We start from the raw sequence: 24,353 nt of genomic DNA on the forward strand, positions 1-24,353 counted from the left end.
AAGAAGATATTGGATTAGCAGGTACTATTTTAGCCAAGGTATTTTTAGGTACCTTGATTTTAGCAGTTGGTTATTGGAATTTGAAAGATAAGTTTTTATTATTTTATATTGTAATTAGGTACTGACCATGAGGCACACATTTTTTCCTGAAGGAGATGGTATCTTCCAGGATGACAACGCACCGATTCACACAGCGAAGTCAAGTGGTAAGAAGACCACGCATGCGATGTTGAACACGAAATTTGAACCTTTTCTGGAGTTTTCACGGCTTACTTTGGGGTACATGAGATTTTTACAGCAGAATTTCAAGTATGATGAGAACAACCTCGCAAACCGTAAATTTTTACGGTCATTCTTGAAATTCTGCTTGTCATACATTTATCCAACGAGGCTTGACGAGTGCTGTAAAAATCGAGTTTTGCAACGAGTTGCATACAATTTTTTTGAATTGACCAAAAACGGTAGAATATAACACTGTTCGACAAAAAAAACTTTTGGCGTGATCAGAAATTCCATTAGTAGTACCGTAGTACATAAAAGCTCATGGAAAATGTAGAAAAATGCCATTCTCAAATCTGTTGGGGCACCCTTAGAAACTTTTTGAGATGAGTTTGAATTTTATTCATTTTTGGAGGTGCATAACAATATATCTATTTTACCTTGATTTGACTTCGAAATGCTACACTTATGGTCTGCTAAATAATTGAATATAAATTTTTGAGAGAAAAAATCAGGTCGATTTTCCAAATTACTAACACAAATAAAGTCGAGCTAGTAATCGCTAGAGTCGAAGCGAGAGATAAAACATATGTAAGTAAATTATTAGCTGGATTCGAACACTGGTCCGCTGAGTGAGTGGCACGTACTATACCTCTCGGCTATATCATCGAGTTGTGAGACAAATGATAAATGTAAAACTGTTTCTACGTATCCAATCAGATAGGTTTGTTGATATGTTCTTGTGAAACAAACTCGAACTTACATGATGGATTTAAAATTCAGTCAAATTTGCCATTCAGTCATGAAATGTTTAAGTACATTGATGGTTTACGTCACGTCTAAATTCCTAATTTTTTAAGAGTGTTAAATTCTGATCTCTAAGGGGCTGTTCATAAACCACGTATACCAAAATTTGGCCAACCTAGACAACCCCCCTCCCCCCCTTGTAGACTTTTGTCCATACAACAATTTTGAAAATTGTATGGTGCGTATACTTTAGACAGACCCCCCCCCTACCCCCCCAAAAAGTCTACGTAGTTTATGAACGGCCCCTAAAGGAACCGCTGCAATAACTTCTGAAAGAATCCATGGAACAACTTTGGAAGAAATCCCTGAAATTTCTGAAATAATTCTAGGAATATTGAAGAAGTCTCGAAAGATATTTCCGAAAGTATCGCTGAATAAATTCCAGAAGAAAATTGAAAAAAAAATCTGATGAAACTTCTAAATGATTTCCTAAAAGAATTTTTGAAAAAAAAAAAAACAAAAGTATTTCAGGAATTCATAGTGGAATTTTCTGAAGAAACTCCAGGAAGAACGCCTGGAGAAACACCTGAACACTCTTCGTGGAATACTTCTGAATCTCTGAAAGAATTTGTTGAAAAATTTCTGAAGGAATCCTTGGAGGATTTTCTAAAACTTTATTAAGAAATCCTTGGAGGATTTTCGAAGACTTTCTTAAGAAATCCTTGAAGCAATTTCTGGAAGAGAAATGTTTTGAAAAAATATCTAAAAGAATGTGAAGAGGCCTTGAAAAATTTCCTTTATCATATCTTGTAGAATTTCTAAAGCAATCCTTGAAGAAAATTATTTAGAAAGAGTCTGAGAAAATTTTGAAGGGGTGCTGAATTTCTTATTTCTAATGTATCCGTGAATCATTTTATAAAAAAAATCAATAGTGTATTTTTTTGAGTACCTTCAGGGAAGGTTTCCCAGATGAATGCTCTGAAAAATTTCTGGAGGAAGCTCTATGGGAAAAAATCTGAAGAAATTCATAGATGAATTTCTGGAACAATCTGTGTAAGATTGTTTTTAAAGAATTCTTGAAATATTTTGTAAAGGTATCCATGCAACGTTTTTGAAAGCCATCCGAACAAGTTTTTCTTAAGGAGTTCTTGGGAAAATTTCTGGAGGACATTCTAAAGTCGAAAGGAATCCTTAGAAGATTTTATGAAAGAATTTCTGGCTGAATTTCTTTAGGATTTCCTGAATGATTTTTTAAAGTAAATCTACGTGGAGTTTCCAAAGGAGTCCCCTAAAGAATTTGGGGGACTGGTGAAAGATTTTTTTAAATAAATCCTAGGATGGATTTCAGGAAGGGTTCATGGAGGAATTATCGAAAAATCTTTGGAAGTTTTTACAAAGTAATCCTTGGAAAAAATTAAAAAAAAAAAAATAATTCTTGAGGATAATCTGGAGATATTTCTAATGTAATAATTAGTGGCATCTATCTACATATATACCTATATATAAAAATTAATTTCTGTCTGTCTGTCTGTCTGACCCTTATGGATTCAGAAACTACTGAACCGATCGGCGTGAAACTTTGTATGTGGATACTTTTGGGGCTGGGGAAGGTTCTTAGTTTGGTGTGAGACCCCTCTGGTCTCTGGAAACGGGGGTTCCCATACAGATGACTTTGCGGAGGCGTCCCTACGGAGCTGAATGTCAAAAAAACATAGTAGGCAGGCAGTACGGCGTTTGCCAGGACAGCTAGTACATATATAATAAAAGCCATGGGAGATTTTCTGAAAGAATCCCTCGAAAAATTTGGGAAGGAACCCCTAGGGGAGTTAGGTTTCTATCCCTGCAGAAAATTCCCGAGTGGATCTCACACTAAAAAAAAATCCCTGGAGGAATTTCCAAAGAAATCCCAGGAAGATTTTCTGACAGAAATTCAGATTTAAAAAAAATCCTTCGAGCAATTTCTAAAGCAAACCCCGGAGAAAATTTTGGGAGAAATCCTTGGAAGATCGTTTGAGAGAATGCAAAAAGAAATTCTTCGGAAAAAAATCTAGAAAAGTCCCGGAAGAAGTAGAGTAAATCTCTGATGGATTTTCCAAATAAATCCCTGGAGGAAATTCTGCAGAAACTCATACACAACTTTCATACAATATTCTTTGTGAAACTTCTTGAGGAATTTCTGGAGAAATTGTAAGTTGCTGTGGGAATTTCTGGTGATATTCTTGGAAGAATTTCCAAAGTAACTCCAGTACGAACTTTTGAAACATTTACCGAAAAACTCTGTAATAGTTTCTGAAGGCTTCACTGAAAGTATTATTAAAGGAATCTCTGAAGAAATTTTTGACTAAATGTTTAAAGAAATTTCTGAACGAATTTTTGAATATCCCTGGAGGAATTTCTGCTCAAATTCATGAATAATTTTATGGAAAAAATGGAAGAATTTCAGAATCATGCAAGATGTTTTGAAACAATTCTTTGTAGAATTTGTAGAATAGGAGAAATTTTCTAAACAAATTTGAATAAAATCATAGAAGATTTTTTGAAAGAATCCGTGTGGGAATTTTTAGCCGAATACTCGAACAGATTTCTTTAGAAAAAAAACAATATTTCTGAAAAAATTTTTGGTAGATTTTCTAAAGGAATCTTCAATATACTCTCCAAACGAATGCCCAGAGAAATTTCTGAATAAATATTCAGAGGAATCCCTGGACGATTTTTTCAAACAATCTCTGAAATGATTTGTGAAAATTGCTTAATAACTTTCTGTTGAAAATGTTTTGACATCCATGTGCACAACAGAACCTGTGCTCGATGAACAAATTGAGATTTGAATTATAAAAAGAAATCCACGTACTCCGGTGAGACTCGAACTCACGACTCCCAATCTCCGTCGCCAGTAGGCCTAGAACTGAACTCGATTCCACAGTCGCACATGGTTATCTTCTTTTCAGTCTCACCGCAGTACGTGGATTTCTTTTCATAATTCAAATCTCAATTTGTTCATCGAGCACATGTTCTGTTGTGCACAGCAAAATAAAGAAATTGACATTCAAAAGAGAGATAGGAAGAGGCCCGCAATTTCGTGGTAGTACGCACACAAGATCGCTGTTTGCTATTGAAGAGAACCTAAAGCAATCAAAGACTGGAAATGATTGACCCAGGATCGAGTCCAGTGGAGAAAAATACTTCACCTGGCGTAGATTCAGCGGAGCGAATTGTAGCCCCCCCATATATCCCAGTAAGTAAGGTAACAAGCGTTTTTTATTACGAAGTTTAGGGGCACGGAACCCATCTTCAGCAAAGTGCTCCTATTTTTCATCCAATCGTTTTATTTTTTTATTTTTTTTTTGTATTTTTATTATCAAAAAAAAAACGGAAACAATTGGAAAGGTTTGTGGCAAACTTTGAGTTCAATAGACGAAGAGGATAAAAGGCCGAAAATACACAAGCTCCCCTATAATAATTTCAAAACTTCATAGTTTCATCTGCTGGGTCACAATCTATAATTATCGACAATATTTCACATCAGTGTGGTATGCAACGATCAAATGTCAATGTAATGTGATTTGCAATGAAACAGTGATTCTCAACTTACCTGATTCAGCAGATTGGCGATCTGCTGGGCATGCAACAGCTGTTGGGCTTGGAGGGTTTGCGCTTGGATTTGCGTCTGCTGCTGCGTGAGACGTTGGATGTCGGCCTGAATGTCGTGCAGGTTGGAGTTCATTTTTGATATACTTTGCTGTTTTAGTTTTTTTGTGTGTGTGATTGGCGGCGCGATTGTGGTGTATCGCGGGTATTTGATGGGATGCAGGTGGGCGCAAATGGGGTTTGTGGGTTGTATGGAGTCAATGTGGAGCGGATGTGGAATGAAACATGAAACGGGAACAAGCATACGAGAAGAAGAAAGCGAAAGGATGCGGTTATTAGAGACGGTGGCAAATGTTATTCGAATTGATATGTTGATTCTCCAAGGATGATCACTGATTGGAATCGATTAGTTTCGTTTTTCTTGATAAATCTAGCAAACTTTGGGATTATATGACTGAAATTTCGTTAGGAAATACGCTTGAAAAACTGTTAGCAAGCATACAAACGAAATATTAAAAAAAACAGAAAAAAATCCACAACAGAGGAGAAAAGGGGGCTATTTGAAAGAAAACTTATTTACTTGATACTGTTCCAAGTCCATGTTCTCCAAATCTGGCGTTTTCTTCGGTTCGATGATTTGTGCATTCCACTTTGATTCGTATTTACTCTGATCGTCTAGATCCTGTTCCGAAAGACAATTGGTCATGGTGTGAAAAAAAATCAAAACAGCTAATTGCAATTGATCGGTTCGCAGCAATACATTGCAAAACTAAGCGTAAGCCTAAGCCATAGAACTAAGCGACATGCATTTTGCAGTTTTATTGAAGCAAAACAAATTTGAACTAAGCAAACAATAGGAAGCGCAAAGGGGGGTAAATTTTGAACTGACCAAAATGTTCTGCAAACAAACTAAGCTTGATAAACGTCCGAATTCTGGGAAGTTGAAGCATAGTGGGAAGTAGTGGTTGTTGCGCAGATTAAACAGACTTCGTTTATCAGATTTAAAGCTGTTGTTATGTTTACTTCAAAGACAACTATGTTCCAAATAATGCAGCTTACTTCAGGGTTTAATAGTTTACCGGAAGTGCGGACTTTCCGATCAGCAGGAAAATGTGATTAGAGGTATTTCTGTACGAGTTGCAATTTTTAGGACGCGAGTTTAAAAATGTTAAGAAAATTAGTACTGACTAGATTAAATATGAGGAACTCATTATTAGTTAACCCTCTAATACCCAAATTTTTGATTTTGATCTAAATATCATTTTTTGTCATCTAAAATCGATTTAAGGTTGAAGGATTCGTCATTGACATAACCGTCATCATTGAAAATACAATAGCAGATTTCACGTTTTAAGTTGAAATTTTCGCAATGAAAGTATATTCACTGTATTGCGGGTGCAGAATGGAGTGCAGTGAATACATTTTCAATGCAAACATTCAAGTTTTGAGCGAAAAAACTGCTTTCGCATTTTTGATGATGACGGTTATGTTAATGACGAATCCTTCAACCTTAAACATGTTTTGGAAGATGATTCTTTTTAATTCTCGATTTCGTGAATTTCAGTTTTTGATTTTTCTAATTTTTATTTTTGAACATCCCCACACTTTTATATTTTTCCTGGAAGCGATTTTTTGAGATGAAAACATTTTGAGATTTTATGATTATTGTTCAAATAATATTATTTTAAATTTTTTTCACAGAAAATTTTATTTTTCGTGTAATTTTAAGGAAAATAATTTTAGAGTGTATTCGATTCCCTTAAAATATTAAACAAGGATAGAATGATTTGGGAAAAATTTAAAATATGTTAATTGTAGCGATTCAATACAAAATAAACAAAGACTTCTAAAAGGTGACTAAAACATAAATTTTTCAATGATTTTTAAAAAATGTAAATACGTTTTAAAATACACCAAAAACCATTTTGAGATATACAGAACAGTCCTAAATATCAGCCAAAAATATAAAAAAAATGATTTTCCACGAAACAAAAATTACAAAAATGCTCAAACTATACCCCGTTTAAAGGCGGGATTGGGTATTAGAGGGTTGAAACATAGTTGTCTTTTAAAGAAATAACCAAAACATGAAACCTAAATCTGACAAAAACAGTCCATTTGGCGAAGCACGTGTGTGTGTATGGGAAAAGGCCATCTCGTTTCGGGGACCATTACCTTTAGAGAACACGGTCGTTCGGCTCTATCTACGGTGCTGGTACTGGTGATGGTAGTGATGCTGTCCTCCACCATCATCATATTGGTCGCATTCTCGGGGGACTCTTTGGAAGTGTCCGATTCCGACATGCTGCCGCCACCACCACCCTTGCCCTGCTGGGGATGGTTTTTGTTGGTGCAGTTGGTTTTGGTTGGTGGAATTTTGGTGGGTTTGGATTGTTGACGCATGGCAAAAATGAACGACGGTGGAACGGAATTGTACATATGCATATGTACAGGTACAGATGGTTGTAATCCACACAGGTAATTCCCGTCACCACAGGGTAGGACATAATCGTATGGAATGGATATAGATAATATGATAGTAAAAACATCCTTAGTTATCTACAAATTACTTCTTAATTTAAATGAACACAACTTGAGTGCAAGGTCATGAAGGTGATACTATGGAGTTGCTTAAAATATATTTGTGATAAAAAAAAAACAGTTCGATCCCTGATTCTTAAAGATGTATTGAGAATCGAAAGGTTTCCAACACATGCAAAGTCGTTCTCTCCAGAATGATTACCAAAATTGAATATTTTCAATTAGAATTATTATTGCTTTTTCGTTTCTGAATATTGGGTTTCTTGATCCAGGGTCAATCTAGAGAGGGTAAGTTTTGGTTTACGTAACGTTTCGGCCGGCTTTATTTGGCCTTTATCAAGCAAACAATTTATTTTCTTGATAAAGGCTAAATAAAGCCGGCCGAAACGTCGGGTAACCAAAATTAGTCGTTTAGACTGACCCTAGACAACATCCAAAAACGTAGAAGTATTCTGGTCGATATTTTATTACTTTTTTTGTCATTCGGACGTTATCGTTTTCTTCTAATTATAAATCATTCTGAACAAAACTGCTTTCTCAGTTTATTGAACTACGAAATTGTCAATAAAACTTCAAAAAACCATTGTTGATTCGCAACACAAACTCACATAACACACTGTGGACTTATATAACTAGATACTTAGAAGACAAACTACAGTGCAACACAAGCAGAACTACTTGCATCCCGTTCAATTCTACAGAAGGAAACCCCAAAAAAAACCACAAAACCACCAAGTTTTCAAAGGTAGAAATTGGGATTAGCACTTTCTAACCCAAGAACGAAAGCATTCACATTAGATTACCACAGGAAAGTAGTCCCCCGCTCACCTTGTTAATAGCTTGTAAAAAGGCTTGTTTTCCAACCGTTTGCAGCTGCTTGGACCAGGCGGTCTCCATCCGGCGTTTTTCCTGCTCAATCAGGCGGCGCTTCTCCTCCAGCTTTAGCTTGATGGTGGATATCTTGGTGGCATCTTCGAACCCGGACTGGCTGTCATCTGCAAGTGGAATGGGTTGATATGGGTTAGAAACAAACTAGAATGTGCAATTTCTGACATTAAAAATCTTCACACTAAAAGTAGCTATTTTCCTAAAACATTTTCCTTATTAAGATTCAAAAATAAAGCAGCCGAAAGTTGTTTTTTATTAAAAACTTAATAGTTATTTAAGGGAAAAAACTAGCACAGTTTGTACATTTATCCAACGAAGCTGGCCATAAGTTTTGTAACGCTTTGAACACGAAATTTCTTGCAACGAATTTCTATAATGCAACTCATTTGAGTTGCACGAGGGGTTGCATATTATATTCATGATACAGATCATTTGCATTATAAACATTATGCACCAGTGCGGAAAAGGATTCTTTCAGAATACTGAGAAGATTTCCCCCCATAATCCTGAAAGGAATTCTAGAACTATGAAAATGACTTCCAGCATTATAAGAGGTATTTCCCCAGAACCCTAAAATCTTTATATTTATTTTATCAGAGTACTGTGAGTTTTCTCAGAGTCTTGAGAGGAATTCTCTTTGAATCTTTAGAGAGATTCTCCCAGAATTCTAGGAGAAATACCCCCTTATTCTTGAGAGGGATTCCCCTAGAATCCCTTGGGGCGTATTCCTCCAAAATGCTGAGAGAAACAGTGAGAGGGATTTACCCAGAGTTCATGGACGCACACTCCCTAGATCCAGAGAGGAATTCTCCCAGATACCTGAGTGAGATTATCCCAGGTTAAACTGAAGGGATTTCCCCAAAAACTTAAAGGGGTTCTCCGAGAATACTGGCAGGAATAACTCGAAATCCTGAGAAGGATTCCCTGGAACCCTGAGAGGAACTCTTTAGCTACTAGCACCTAGAGAAATTTCCACCTTGAAGATTTTCTGTAGGTAATCCTAGAAGATTTCCCAATGAAAATCCTAGAGAGATTTTCAGTTTAAGTCCTAGAATTCCTTTTGGAACATCAGAAAAGTTCCCAGTGTGGAACACCTACAATAATTTCCAGTAGATCTCTTTAGAGAAATTTCAGGTACTTCTGCGGGAATTTGTAGTGCAACTTCTAAAAGACTTTCGTGTGAAACTCCTAGAGAAATTGTCGTTGCTCCTCTAGAGAGTCTTCTCAGAGATCTGAGTAAAGAGTACTCAGTTTTATTCATACGGCCTCATATGATACAAACAAACTTGATATAATTTCTTAGTCGTGTTTCCGTTAGAACTTCGAGAGGAATCCTAGTAAACAAACAAACAAAATCCTAGCGGAACTTATATACAAAATTACGGTGGATTTTCTAGAGGAAATTCGCGGTAGAACTCAGAAAGAATTTTCCTGAGGAACACATGAAGAAATAATTTGAGGAATTCTTGGAGAAATTCTCTTTGGAACGCTTAGAGGAATTTTTTGTAGGAATTTTTGAACTTCGAGAAGAATTCCCAGTGGAATTCGCACAAGAATTCCCGGTAAAACTTCTGCCGGACTTCTCGGTGTTACTTCAAGAAACTTATAGAGAAATTCTTTTTGGAACTCCTAGACGAATTCCTGGCCGAACTCCTGGAGAGATTCTTGCTGTAATTCCTAGAGAAATCTCGGATGGAACTCCCTACAGGATTCATCGGTGGAAGTCTTAGAGCAGTTCCCAGTGGATCTTCTGCGGTAATTCACGGTGGATCTCCTACAACAATACCTGGGTATTAGCGGAGGAGGTCCTACAGATATTCAAAGAGGGTCCTCGAGTGAACTTTCTGGTTGGAGGAATTCCAGTTGAAGCTTTGAGAAAAAAATCCTGTGCCAGAAATTCTCGAAGGAATTCATAGAGAAATTCCCAGTGGATCGATCTCCTAGAGAAATAATTTATGGGACTAAAAAAATCATTTACTGGAACTTCTACAGAAATATTCTTTGGAACTCCTAGGAGAGGAGATTTTCCTGAGGAACTCCTAGAGGCATTCTCGTTGGAATTTCGAGAACAATTCTCAGTGAAACTTCCAGAGAAATTTTAGGCGGAAGAATTCCCAGGAGACCTCTAGAGAAATTGCTGGTGCAACTTCGAGAGGAAATTCCGATGTTTCTCCTGTAGGAACATCGAGGGGAATTCTCGGTGGAAATACAAGCGAATTCCTTTACGGGACTAATGCAGAATTACTGGTGGAATTCCTTGAGAATTTTTCGTTGAATTTCCTAGTGGAATCCCTATAGGAATACTGGAAGAATTTCTTGTGGAACTCCCAATGGAACATCTAGATTCTGGAGGTATTCCTGATGAAACTGTTAGTGGAACTTTCGATGGTACTCCTAGACGAATTACTGCTGCGGCTCCTGCGGGAACTCCTGGAGGAATAATAGGTGGACCTTCTTGAGAGATTCTGGTTTGAACTACTTTGAGGAATTTCTGGTGGAAGTTCTGGAAGCATTTCTGGTGGAATTTTTGCTGGAATTCCCAGTGATACTTCTATAGGAACAATCGGTGGAACTCCCAGAGGATTTTTTTTTAATTTTTTTATATTTTCGCCAGCTCGCTGAAGAAGAACAATTTTAAAATATTATTTCTCCAACAGACATAAAACCTCCTCCTCATTTGTTCATGTTGATATCTTATAAATTACAATAATAATTTTCGACTTCACTTCCAGTAAGTGTGCACTCATTTAATCCTCGAGCGATCGCGCTGTTGTATTTTGTACAACACGTTGAAAAAATCTCGCTTCTTGTACTCAGCATTAGTGTGGTGCTGACGCAGGTAGTCAACCGCGCGAGTTATGGAAGGTTAAGGAAGTGGGATTGAACCATCTACAATAATAATTGTTGTTGTGAGAAAACTACCAAAATATTACAATTCAATACATTTATGGGTTATGCGACGTGATCATATTTGGAACACCAAAAGGAATTCCTGGTGAAAGTGCTTGAAAATCTCCGGCGCAGCTCCTGCTGGATATCCCAGTAGAACACCTAGAGGAATAATCGGTGTAACTTCTAGAGAAGTTATGGGTGAAATCCAAACATAAATTTCCGGTTATACTCCAGAAGGATATCTATATGAAACTCCTAGAAGAATTTCTGGTGGTGTTGCTAGAGGAATTTCCGGTAGAACTTCGAGGATAGTTCCACAGGAATTCCAGTTGGAACTCGTGCCCGAAATCTTATTTGGAATTCCAAGAAGAATTTCTGGTGAAACTGCTAGTCGAATTCCCACAAAAATTATCAACGGAACTCCTGTGGGAATTCATAGTGAAACTTCAATAGGTATTTTCGGTAGAACTTCTAGATGAACCCTTGGTGAAATCCCTAAAGGAATTTCCGGTGAAATTCTTAGGGGAATTCCTGTTGCAACTTCAAAAATAATTCCCGTTGGAATAGCCACAAAATTCACGACGAAACTTCCACGGAATCGATGGTGCTATAGAGCATCCATGGGAAGAAGGGGGTTAATATCTAGTTTCTTGACCCTCCTAAGATGTTCAAAGCTTCCTGAAACTTCTGAAATCCTTCCTGAAAGCTTCTGAAATTTCTTTGAATCCCGCGTCCCGGTTGCGACGTTATGCAATATATAGGGTGGGGCGGGGCAAGATGGGTCGCGGGGCAAGATGGGTCAGTGCCATTTTCGGGCGCATTACTCATGTTTTGATTATGTTAATAATTTTGTTAGATGACCAGCATGAATATACAAAAGTTTGGGGCATTGATTGAAAAATTATTCACTCTCATTGGAAATAAAAAATAAAATGGTTTTTTGCCATTTTTCTTATGCGATACATTCCATATATTCTCCATATAAACGGCCGCGGGGCAAGATGGGTCACCTTCAATTTTGAACGTATTTTTGGAGCATTCAAAAATCATTTATTTTTTATTACAAGACTATCTCATAAATGACTTCAATCAAGCGGAATGAACGCTCAAAATCATAACATAAAATTATGATAATTTTTTAGTAAAAACATCGATTTTCAAGTCGCCTCAGGACCACTCAAATCGTAAAGTTTTTTATATTCCAAATAAATTTATAAAATGTTTACTAGTAGCTCTTGTTTACTCAGTATGGATTTGGAGCATAGTTCAATGCGGAACAAATCTTATATTTTGACGTTTTTCGTTGAGAAAATGTTAATTACTTAAAAGGTGACCCATCTTGCCCCGCACTTTTTTCACGGCACAAAATCGATCACTTTTTAAAACTGCTTGTTTAACATCATATTTTGTATTTAATGAACTTTTTATCGACTTTTAGCATAGCTAACTAGTGTATTAAAGAGTAGTGGACGAATGCAAACCAATCCGATTTGTATTTACGAAGTTATGGTGATCCATCCTTATGCGACCCATCTTGCCCCGCCCCACCCTAACACCTTTTAAGTATTGGGATTCTACGGGTTAATTTCAAAGTAATACGTTCTTTGGTTCACACCAACATTTTAAATCTTTTATTTTTAATCATCCACAGAAGCCGAAAATTTCAAACTATTGACAACGATGTGAACCCTTGTTTTCAAATTGATGTCATTATAACAAACTTTGCTATTTATTTAGAAACAGCACGAATTGGATATACAGAATCGATTACTTTTGTAACTAACAAAATGGAAATGGTAAAGCTCAATAACTACACCAAAAGTAATGTGAATCGCACATGCATTATTAATTTTGTACCTGAATAATATGGAAATCATAGAAGCGGCATTAGGGTGTCTACTCATGAGACGAACTAAAATTCCCTGAGTTTTCTAGGTTTTTCCAGAGGGAAATTTTAAATGTGATTAAATAAAAAATAGCCCAAATGTTATAAAATATCTATACTTCTGAAAAACTATACAAAAGTTGAGGATATTTTAAGTTGAAAATGTTAAGAAAAAAAGCATACACACTTAATTTTTATTACCGAGTTCGGTAATTTTTTGACGAGATTAAAACTGCTGAGCACCGAGCTCGTTCAGCAAAAATGCATTGTTTACCTTTTCCATACGAATTTGACAGTTGTTTTACTGAGCCTCAGTAAAATCGATTACCGAAACTACCGAGATCGTACTGCTGTTATAATCTCGTCAAAAAAGTACCGAACAGGCAATTCAGAAATAAGTGTGTAAGATTTATTATCCAAGAGATTCCACTAAATCGCTGAATTCCAAAATTTCTTCTGGGTTGATTGCAAGAAATTGCTTCGACATTTCCACTTACAGTGACATCCAAATACTCTTAAAAATCAGGAAAAACATTCAGGAGTTCAATCAGTAATTAAAAGATTGTATGACCGTTAAATTATATAAACTGTTTTGATTGTTTGTACTCTGTGCTGGTCGTGTAGTAATGTTGAGATTTAGAAATTTTACCCATGATTCTTCCTTCAAATCCTTCCAGAATTCCTCCTTTAAATTCATTTTCAGTTTCTCGCAGACTTTTTCCTTGAAAGTATCAAAGATTTTCTTTTTCTGGCATGATCGAGTTTTCCCAAGTATATCCAGAGGTTTTTACGTATTTACTTCCGTAAATAGCTACTTCCGAGATTTTTAACGATTTCAGGTTTTCAAAGGTTTTTTTAGAGCGAGTGAAGGCGCTTAAGCCTAGGCATAAAGGCCTGGGCATAAGGGGTAAATACCTGTGTCCCATCCCAGGATCCAAGAACCTAGGAGTGACATTAGCCTTCTTAGCAACGTCACTCCCACTGTTAATATTTCATATTCATGCTTAGAATATGGAACGGTTGGTATGAGATGTCCCCGTTCGTTGATTTCAATAACAATAACAACGCTACACAGCAGGACTGGGTGCTTTAATGTTTGTAATACATCTTAGATGCATTACGTGCTGCAAGGACTAATAATGGCAAGAAAAACGATGGAATTTGTCGATTCTAACATTTTCCAGGATATTTTCAATGAATGGCTGTGTTTGTGTAGACTAGACTAGACTATGTAGACTAGATTTCAGGTTTCTTACGGTTTCTGTGCTAGAGTATGTACTCCCCGGAGTTTCTTCGAGAGTTTCTAACTGGCTTCCCCGAGGAGATCTTTCAAAAATTTTCTCAAAGTTCTTCCAGAAATTTCTCTTAGTGGTTTCGGAATACTTTTCCAAGAGTTTCGCTAGGGCTTTTGCAGAAGTTCATCCAGGGATTTTCAGAGACAGTTTTTAGACAGTTCTCGTAGGTTTCCTTGTGGAATTTCGCATGTAGTTTCTCTCGGGATTATATTGAAAGGTAGTTCCTCCTTAAATTTCCTTAATATTTCCTCCTGGGATTAGTCCCAAAGTTTTTTTTTTCAAGATGTCCCAGTTTCTCTCAAAAGAGCAATTTTTAATTCCAAAGTGTAACCGTTCGGTTCCAATATTTACTTGCTGGCTCCACCGCAAGTCCATTTCTCCCCCGTTTCCCCTAACTAGGAATAATAGGAACGTACACTGGATGCAAAACACGAGTGAGTGCGTTTTCCACCTTCACACCTTACCAAGTGACAGACAATTCGAGCAGTTTGAGCTCGAGCAAAAGACCGGACAGCCCTGTTGTCCTTATATTTACTCACAGAGGGCACCACATGTACAACAGGGTGGGCAAACAAAAGCTTAACAAAAAGCGAGCATAGCCGTTACAACGCAATATTATGCGAAATTGCGTGATAAAAAGAGAACCGGGACGGGGACAAATTCTCTTTGTACCGTGATCCACAATCAAAGGAATTAGTAGTGCGCGCGTGTTTAATTGTTTAACGTAGAGGATCAGTGTCGTTAGAAATGTAAAATCGTTAAAATGTTTAGGACGAAAATGTAATAGTTCCGAGTGATTGTTAAAGTGCAGGTTTGTTAAAATAACAAAAGCACGAAAACGACAAACAAGATAAAATTGAGCAGAAAAATGCCCGTGTCAATGGGATTTTTTCTTTTATCCCTTTCTTGAGTGTGATTCCGGTGATGTGCCTCCCGAACGAGTGAGCAGTAGTGTAGTACCTTCGACGAGTGAACAGGGTTTCCGGCGGCAAGATGGCCGGAGTGGTCCTGTAGACCGGTAGCCGACCTGTTTACAGCTGTGTGGTGTTCTCGGTCCGCCATTGCGAATCCTCGAACTGCATCCCCAAGCCTTCACCATCTTCCGTGAACCGCTCGGATGTTCCAGTACAACCGTAAGTCAAACCAGCCTCCTTCAACAAATTCAGGCCGAGTCGGCCAAGCATAGCCAAACCCCACCTCACAGGTGGCGAGAACGCTGAAAATTCCGACCACGACAAGTGTTTGTAGCCTCAGCATACATGCCCAGTAGACCTGTTCACTTTTTTTTGACCTACCCGTGTCACATCAAATTATCAATCCACATGCAGAAACAAGGCTTCAGTCCAAAATGAGCCAAATTAATAAAGGTTTAGGGGTGTATCAAATCGATTTTGTGTTTTTTCGAGCATTTTCACGAAAATGTACTCAAACATCCAGAAAATTGCACCGAAAAGGTACCAAAAATACCGTTAAAATATAAAGAACATTACTCTACAATTTTGCCGAAAACACTACGGTGTTTTATTAACGTATTTCAAAGTTATTCAACCATTTTCGTTATAAAAAAACAATATTTTTACAAAAAAATACAATATTTTCACGATTTTTCACGTAAAAGTCATGTAATTTTACATTGTTTTACGTGACTATTTAATGAGCTATTGCTCCTATGTGTTACGAACATTTAGTCCATACATTAGTTTAGTGTAGGAATTCGTTTTCATTGACTAATTATCAAAAATTTGTCACATTGATACTTTTTTTTTTTATAAAACTTTATTGTCCAGTTTTAAAGCTATTTACATATTACATTGCTTGAAGAATTCATACTCATCGATAGTCTTGGGTAACTTATTTTCAACTAAATATACTAACAAGAGTGACATGGTTTTGAGTAAAAAGGTTCTGAAGTGTCTGTTTTCGTTATTTAGAACAGGAAACATCCATTCTTGTGGACGAAGAGTTCGCAGTTGGTATTTTGCTCTTACAAATAGGTCTCGTTGATAAATCCAAATATGACGAGTTCTGCTACAACTAAAAATAAGGTGCTCGATTGTTTCCGGTACTCCAGGACAGCTGTCACAAAATGGATCCTGTCGCCTATTTCGTTTGAAAAGCAATTCATTTGTTACCACCTTCCCATGCACAATTTCATACCATATTGCTCGATGAGACGAGATCATACATTTAGAATGAATGTTTTTAAATATTTTCTTCCAATCAAGATTTGGTGATTCCAGGATGATCTTTGGGTTTTTCAAACGGCTCAAAAAATGGTGGTATAGTTCACTTGATGTTGGATTTCTTGCAACGTTATCAGGGAGGAAAGCTGTCTCTAGTATCACTGTCCTGATGTGATCATATCGCCGAGGAACTTGTGCGATGTTCGGGGGGTTCGCGTTGTTTTCAAGGAATGACCATAAAAAGGGCAGATCGGCACCAAGATGCATCATCCTGTTGACCAGCAAAGCTTTAGCTTTGATTGGCGGTGAATGCAGGTTCAGACCGCCTCTTTGTTTGGGAAGGATGAGAGTTTCGAAAGCAACTCTCGTCCATGGTTTTCCATACCACAGAAATGAACCTATTCGCGATATAAACTTTCCAGCAAACTTTTTCGGTAGAGGCAGAACTGAAGCAGTATACCACAGCTTAGAGGATACGTAAGTATTGATGAGGATGATTTTTTGAATAAGATTCAAATTTCGTTCATTGTTCATCCATAGACATTTCTGGAAACCACTTAGTACGTTGCTCCAATTTTCTCGAACAAGGACATCGAAATCCTCATAAAGAACAATCCCCAAAATTTTCACTGAGTTCGTCAGCTGTAACCAATCACTTTGTACTGTCAATGGGATATTTCCTATCATCATCGCACTGGTTTTCCTTGTGTTAAGAATTGCTCCCGATTCGAGGCCGAATGCCTTGAAAGTCTCAACTACCAAAGATAGTTCTAATTCACTTTCAATGAACATAGATATGTCGTCTGCATACGCGTTTAAGACTGCACGCGGAAAGGTGGCCGATAGTCTATCCAAAAGTGGTTGAAGATATATTACAAAAAGAAACATCGACAATGGATCTCCTTGTCGCACGGATTTCTGGATTTTGATTTCTTCTGATAGTTTGCCATTGATCAAAACTTTTGAGCAGCTATTTCGAGCGAAATGCATCAGCAAGTTGATTAACTCTTGATTAAAGTTCATTCTTTCCATAGTTTTGGCAAGAAAACTGTGTTCCACCCGATCGAAAGCGTGATCAAAGTCAAATGCTACTAAAATAGCATTACCGTTACCGTTTTTTAGTTCACACACTTTATCAATGATTTTTGCCGTTGCCTCGAAAATGTTTCGTCTACCATTTGAACACTTTTGTTTTTCCGATAGAACGAGAGGTAATAGGTTGATCATACGATTTTTGATAACTCTTGAAATTAATTTATAGTCAAAGTTCAAGAGCGAAATAGGTCGATAACTGTTTACACTATCACTGTTATGCTTCTTCTTCACTAGAACTATGACTCCATCGAAGAAAGATTTCTCAGCCCTTCCAACTAACACATCATTCATCACAAACGTGAACTCTCTCCAGATGATATGCCATGCTTTACTATAAAATTCTTTCGGCAAACCGTCTATACCAGGCGACTTTTTAGAAGGACTGGTTTTGATGGCGTGCAGGATTTCATCCGAAGAAATTTCATTCAGAAGGTGTTGATTTGTCACGTTGTTCTCGGGAATCCTACGAGATGGTAGAAATTGGTCGTTTTCAACTATCTGGGATGGCGCATAAAGATGTTTGAAGTAGTTAAACACGTTTTCCTGGATGACTGTTGGATTCGTTGTATCTCCAGTATCTGTTTGAAGCCGCTTAATGGACGTATTTGCTCTTCGTTTCTTTTTGCTTGCGATGTGAAACACTGACGTATTCTCTCCTCCGATGTATGTATCGTTCCAGCGTTGGTTTTGGAGATTATGGTCGCGTTGGAATTTGATCATTTGACCTTTGAGCTGATTTATCGTTTGCAACTGCTGGCGATTTCCGTGATAGCGATCGTATGCCGCTCGAAGCATCACATGGTGGAGTTCCATTGTGTCACAAAAACTTCGGTGCTGAATTGAGGATTTCCATTTCAGAAACGAGATAAGTTTTGGTTTGGCGAAACCTATCCACCATCCGTACCATGAAGTATAGTTTCGTCTTGCTCTTGTCCAATATCCCCATTTGAAACGGAGCTCATTCATTACTTCTGGTTGGTCTAGAATTTTGGGTTGCATGCGCCAGATTCCACGTCCCGGTGCATTGCCAAGAGTCGGTAGGACAGTTCGGATAATGTAGGCTTTATGGTCAGAGAAGGCAGTTGCTACAAAGTGTGCAGTCCGCAGCCACGGAGTTGCGTTTTTGGTGATGAGAATCCGGTCAATGCGAGAGGCAGCGTCCGCTCTAATAAAAGAATATTCGACTCGATCACGATACAAGAGTTCCCAACTATCAGCAACATCGGCTGCGTTCATGAATCGGCGAAGCATCGGGCTATTCGAATTGGTTCCTGTTGCATCCTTCTGATTCACAACGCTGTTAAAATCTCCACCTATCACTACTGTATCGTTTGCATGATTATAGTAGTGCGGTAGAGTTTCATTGTAGAAATTTTCACGTGCTGCTCTGTTTTGTGTACCGGGCGGTGCGTATACATTAATGAACGTGACCCCATTGATGCACAGACTTATGAGGCGTGAGTCTATGCTGCGATTAACCCTACTGCAATTGAAGTAGCTTTTGAAGGCAATGGCTGTTCCCCTCCGACGTTCATCCACGTTGTACTCGATTCTGTAGCCTGGTATATCGATGTTGGTCCGCGCCACTTCTTGAAGAAAAACTATATCGAGTTCGCCAGAACGGATGAATGTTGCCAAAGCGCTGATTTTTGTATCACATCGGACAGCATTAATGTTGACAGTAGCAATTTTATAACTTATCAACTCTGCCATAACGAAGAACATATAGGACGATCTGTAAACATGTTGAAGACGAGACTTAGGTGCGCAGTATCATGTATCGCTTCGGCTAGACATACACTAGCTCTGCTCATGCTTACCACAGAGAAAAATACGCGAGACATCCAAGAGAACACCGTGGTGAAGGTGAGTAGGTGAGAGAGTAGTCTGCTCGCAAACTTTGCGAATGATGATCGGATTTGAGTGAACAGTTTTATCAGTTGTTTTTGCTGCGAGATGACTGCGATCTTGTTTGTCTTTTGTCGGTATTTTTGATGTCGGCATCAAGGGGAGATCCAGGCCTTTTGATAGTTGATGTGTTGGTAGACTGTATGGCAGATTGTGACATCGTCGAATGTTGTTTACCTCCGTGGCTTGATTCATCATCGAAACTTCCAGAAAGTTGCAAGGAGCTGCCGGTGATCGCTACTGGTGTCGAGTCTGCTGTTTCACCCGCTGAGCTGGTATCGAGATTTGCGCTATGTGTTCCGTCCAATGCTGGGAACTCGGTGTCCATGTGCTCCATCGATGACACCGATATTTCGCTGTCGGCCAGAGATATGTTAGATCTATTGATCAGATGACTTTTCCCTAGTGCATTTAGTGAGCTGGTAGTCTTTCTTCCCTTTTTTCTTGGCTCGATGAAACCGTCGTTGGTGTCGTTTTGCTTCACAGCCTCCGCCATGGTCAACCGGGTGTTAACGGATGTTTTTATGGATTTCGCATACTCGGAACATTTCTGTGCGTAGTGAACATTCCGATTACAGTGCTTGCATGTAGCCACTTGACCTCTGTAGGTTACCAGGGTCATTTCAGTGTCGACTTGCACATATGATGGAATCGGCTTAACCAGCTTTATCCGTAGGATCCGGACGCCGTTCGGTATTCCTGGCAGATGATCCTTCCACGTTTCTTCGCGGATCGAGAGTATTTCGCCGTATTCCCTCATCCGTTGTGCCAGTATTCGGTGTGTGGTCCTTGGCCGCAGATCATGGACTCTAACCTCAATTGAACCGTCTTCCATTTCCAACGGAATGTTGTATGCTTTGCCGTCATGGGAATATTCGTGTTTCATGTTGTGCTCCTGCACCATGTTTTGAGCGATTTGGGGGGATTCCGTCCCGACATAGACTTTTCCGTTGCTGATTTGTAGGTGCTTCACTTGGGAGAGGTCAAATCCAAGCTTGTTCGCGATGAAGTCGAAGACATCAGCGTACTTCAGTTTTCCGGGTAGGGCTCGGAAGTTCAGAACGAAGGTGCGTTCCGTCAAGGTATCCATTACGTAGGATGCTGGTTCCGATCGACGGAAAGTAGATTCGCGAGCGAAATAACGGACAAAGTCCGAAAACTTTTTATCGAAAAAAATATCCAAGCTTTTGTGGTTGTTTTTCGTCCATCCAAAACAAAAGCCAGATGTCAACTATACTAAAAATTGTACAGATTGCACAAAATAAAACAATGTTACCCATGATTAAAATGTCATTACACTTCTTTGTCTCATCTGCATTAGTTTCAAATTGGTGCAGATGGTTCAGCATGAGATTGTCGATTCGAAAATTCATGGTTCGAGTCCTGGAATAAGATTTTTTGCGTCTCGATCCAGCTATAAGTTAATGAAACTACGCACTGCATCTCATTGCAATTTGGCATCATAGCCTTGTTTCGAAACCGTAGAGTGCATAGTAAGAATGAAGTTTCCCTTCATCGTGTAGTTGTGTTGATTTGTGGGTAGATAGATACAAGAGCCCATATAGCCGAGGCGGTAAACGCACGGGTATTCAGCATGAACATGCTGAGGGTGACGGGTTCGATTCCCGGTCGGTCCAGGATCTTTTCGTATAGGAAATTTCCTTGACTTCCTTGGGCATAGAGTATCTTCGTGCCTGCCACACGATATACACATGCAAAATGGTCATTGGCAGAGGAAGCTCTCAGTTAATAACTGTGGAAGTGCTCATTGAACACTAAGCTGAGAAGCAGGCTTTGTCCCAGTGAGGACGTTACGCCAAGAAGAGGAGAGGAGGATAGATACAAGTAAGCTCCATCCACAGTTGTCTGAAAAATGTTGCATCCAGAAGCAGTTCCATCATCGTATTGAATTGTTTTAGCTAAATTGATCGTAATCAAACAGATGCTCAATATTTCGCCCAGCTGATTTCGTCGTCACGATTTATTGTCAACAAGTAAACTAAATATCTAGCTAGTCCTGTAATGGGCTTAATTGGCAGGTCCCGATCATTATTATTTGGGAGATTGCGTGTAAGTCATGGCAGATTCATTCATCAAGAAAGAAAAAAAAAATTATCATGTATTTGAGCTTGAACCTGGGACCTTCTGATCCGCAGGCTCGAGCCTTATCATCTGCACCATTTCTGATACTTAAATCGAAAGACATTAGAATACGATGGCATGACGTCTTAATCATGGGTAACTTTGTTTTAATTCGTGCTGGTAACTCTGTGCGATTTTTAGCACCAACGTGACATACTTTTGATAATTAGTCAATGAAAACGAATTGCTACACAAAAACGATGTATGGACGAAATGTTCGTTACACAAAGGAGTAATAGCTAATTAAGTTAGTCACGTAAAATAATGTAAAATTACATGACTTTTATATGTAAAATCGTGAAAACATCGTGTTTTTTCGTGATTTTTTAACTAAAAATGTTGAATAACTTTGAAAAACGCAATATAAACACCGTAGTGTCTTCGGAAAAGTTGTAGAGTATTGTTCTAACTATATCCTAACGGTATCTCCGGCACCTTTCCGGAACAATTTTGTTAATTTCTGAGTAAACTTCTGTGAAAACGGCTAAAAAAACACAAAATCGATTTGATACACCTTTAAATCTTTACCAATTTGGCTCAATTTTGGACTGAAGACTTGTTCTTGCATGTGGATGGATAATTTGATGTGACACGGAGAATCGGAGAAAAAAAGTTTCAAAGTGAACAGGTCTAATGCCCAGTACCTTAAAGTGACGTCACAAATCAAATTGTAAAGTTCATTTTGTGTGTCGTCTTCCGGGTTCATAAATGAACCGTTTAAGCCTTGTTCCTTCGAGGATCCTTGTTGTACTTAGATGCCCCCCCCCCCTCCTTTCAGCTTCTGGTTTGCCTGCCCTTCGTATCGGTGTCTTCTGTGAACAGAGCTCCCGCGTAATCTGCTCCTGTTCGGATGGATAATCCAGATTTGCGTATGGGTGTGATAGCAATGTCCGTAAACGACCCTGTAGACTCCTATCCCCGATGCTGTGAGCTAGCGAGTTACAAAAGAGGAGCTTCTAGAATTTCGAGATAATTTCTAGTAGAGATCCCGGGAAAAGCTCTGGGAATAATCCTGAGAAAATCTGTACGAAAATAATTTCAGGTGGATCACTGCAAGAAATTAGATAATCAACTACAAGCAAAAGCCTTGGTAAATATCCAAAAAAAAACAATCACAGGATGAACTCCATGAGAAGTACCACTGCCCATTACCGCATAAGAGTAACATTCGACAAAAGTAGGCATTGGAGAAAATGAAGCCCAAAGATTCATCTTTTATTAGTATGGAAATGAATCTAAATTTAAAAATTTCTCATAAATTCGTAATAGCAATAAAATTTTGTACAGTACATCTTATATGCTAGAACAATTATCAGAAAATAAATCGGATCTGATTATGATTAATGGCACGTTTTAAAACCAGTCTATTTTTCCAGTGTGACTGTTATGCGGTTACATTGGTCAATGGGACAAAATGACTTGGTATTTTTTTTTTATAAATCCTAGAACAAACTTAAAAAAAAAACATTCAAGTAGTCGAAAGTACTTGTGATTTGATTGGGATCCCCGGCATTAACTTAATATCAGCAAAATATGCGAAATATGCAGTTATAGGCAGAGCAGTAGCTCCGGTAGAAATCCCAGAAGACTCTCTAAACATCTTAGGAGGAAGTTCAGGAAAAATTGCCATCCCAGGATTAACAAGGAAGGAATCTTTCACACAGAACTTCTAGAATAAAGCTATCGGAATTTTCTTGAAGAAATCACAGAAAAGACTTCAAAAGAAATTCCGGAAGAAATTCCTGTATGCAATTAGTGAAAACTCCTTAAAACCGTTGCAGAAGCTATAGTAAAATCGTGGAGCCTCGTAGCCATGCGGTTGGGGTCATCAAGCTTCTAATCCCACCATGCTATGGGGTGAGGGTTCGATTCCCGCTTTGGGTGTTGAAACTTTTCGTGAGAATAGTTTCTTCCCCGTTTCCACTGGTGCATGCTCCGTTTGTCCGTTGTCTAGTGTTAAGTTTAAAAAACAGTCTGTACAGCCGAAAGCTGAAGACGTTGTCCGTGTCTTTTTAAATAACTCTTTCTTGAGGAATCCCGAGAGAAACTCTTACAGAAATTCCGCGACAATATCTGCGGTATATCATGAGAAAAACTTTTGTGGAGATTTCGGGATAACCTGGTAGAAACCCACGAGAACTCTGGAAGCAATACTAGGAAAATCTCTAGAGAAATTCTATATGATCCCCGTGAAAATTCTAGAAGAAATCTATCGGAATTCCGGAGTCCTGGAAGATGCTGAAGGAAGAAATGTTCGAATCTTGGAAAAAATCCTGGGAAGAATTTCAAGAGGTATTTCCAAAGAAATTCCAGAAAGAAACCCTGACAGAATTTCTAAAAAAATCGGTGTAGCCAATTTTCTAGATACACTAACACTACATAATCGAAAACATTTTACCGTCTACCTCCGTTGGTTTGACCTCATCTAATCTGAACACTTTTTAATTTGACCTCCTCTAATTTGCACATCGTTCAAACTGAAAATGGTTCAAACGTCATTCTGCTCATGGAATGTGGTGAAACGGAACGCAGAATCAAAACAAAACAGCAAAAAGGGTTACCATCAGTGTGATGTTCGATGCCCACAGGGTTACTAGAAGTTCAAATTGAAAAATGAACCCCGTTGATTTGCATGAGGTGTCGTTCAAACCAACGGGGGTGAACGGTATTCAGACCCATGATGTAATAAACTCTGTGGACTCTACTTCTGAGTAGATCGACAAGTAATAAAATTCACTACTTTTTATTCATACTACCCAATGTTTTATTGTTTTTTCATCGGTGCAAAATTTCCCTGACTATTCACAATATTTCCTGAGTATTCCAGGTTTTTCCCTGTTAAATAAAATTCCCTGAGGATTCCCGGTTTTTCAGATTTTTTCAAGTACATAGTAGACACCCTGGGCATTGTGTTGTCATTGAAGGCGTTCATATATCAAAGGAAAATATGTACAGTACATGTACATGTAT

General features: G+C 38.3%; 1 protein-coding gene across 1 annotated transcript in view; it reads right to left on the reverse strand.

The window, feature by feature from the left end:
- The window catches only part of LOC109424724 (patronin), a gene marked incomplete in the record, with an annotated part of 310,451 nt that overhangs the window by 77,576 nt on the left and 208,522 nt on the right, over positions 1 to 24,353 (reverse strand). Inside the window, 4 exon segments of the mRNA XM_062843097.1 lie at positions 4,559 to 4,705; positions 5,135 to 5,236; positions 6,730 to 6,882; positions 7,924 to 8,090. Coding sequence (XP_062699081.1) covers positions 4,559 to 4,705; positions 5,135 to 5,236; positions 6,730 to 6,882; positions 7,924 to 8,090 — 569 coding nt within the window.

The sequence above is a fragment of the Aedes albopictus genome, chromosome 3, assembly GCF_035046485.1.
Source record: "Aedes albopictus strain Foshan chromosome 3, AalbF5, whole genome shotgun sequence".
Classification (NCBI taxonomy): domain Eukaryota; kingdom Metazoa; phylum Arthropoda; class Insecta; order Diptera; family Culicidae; genus Aedes; species Aedes albopictus.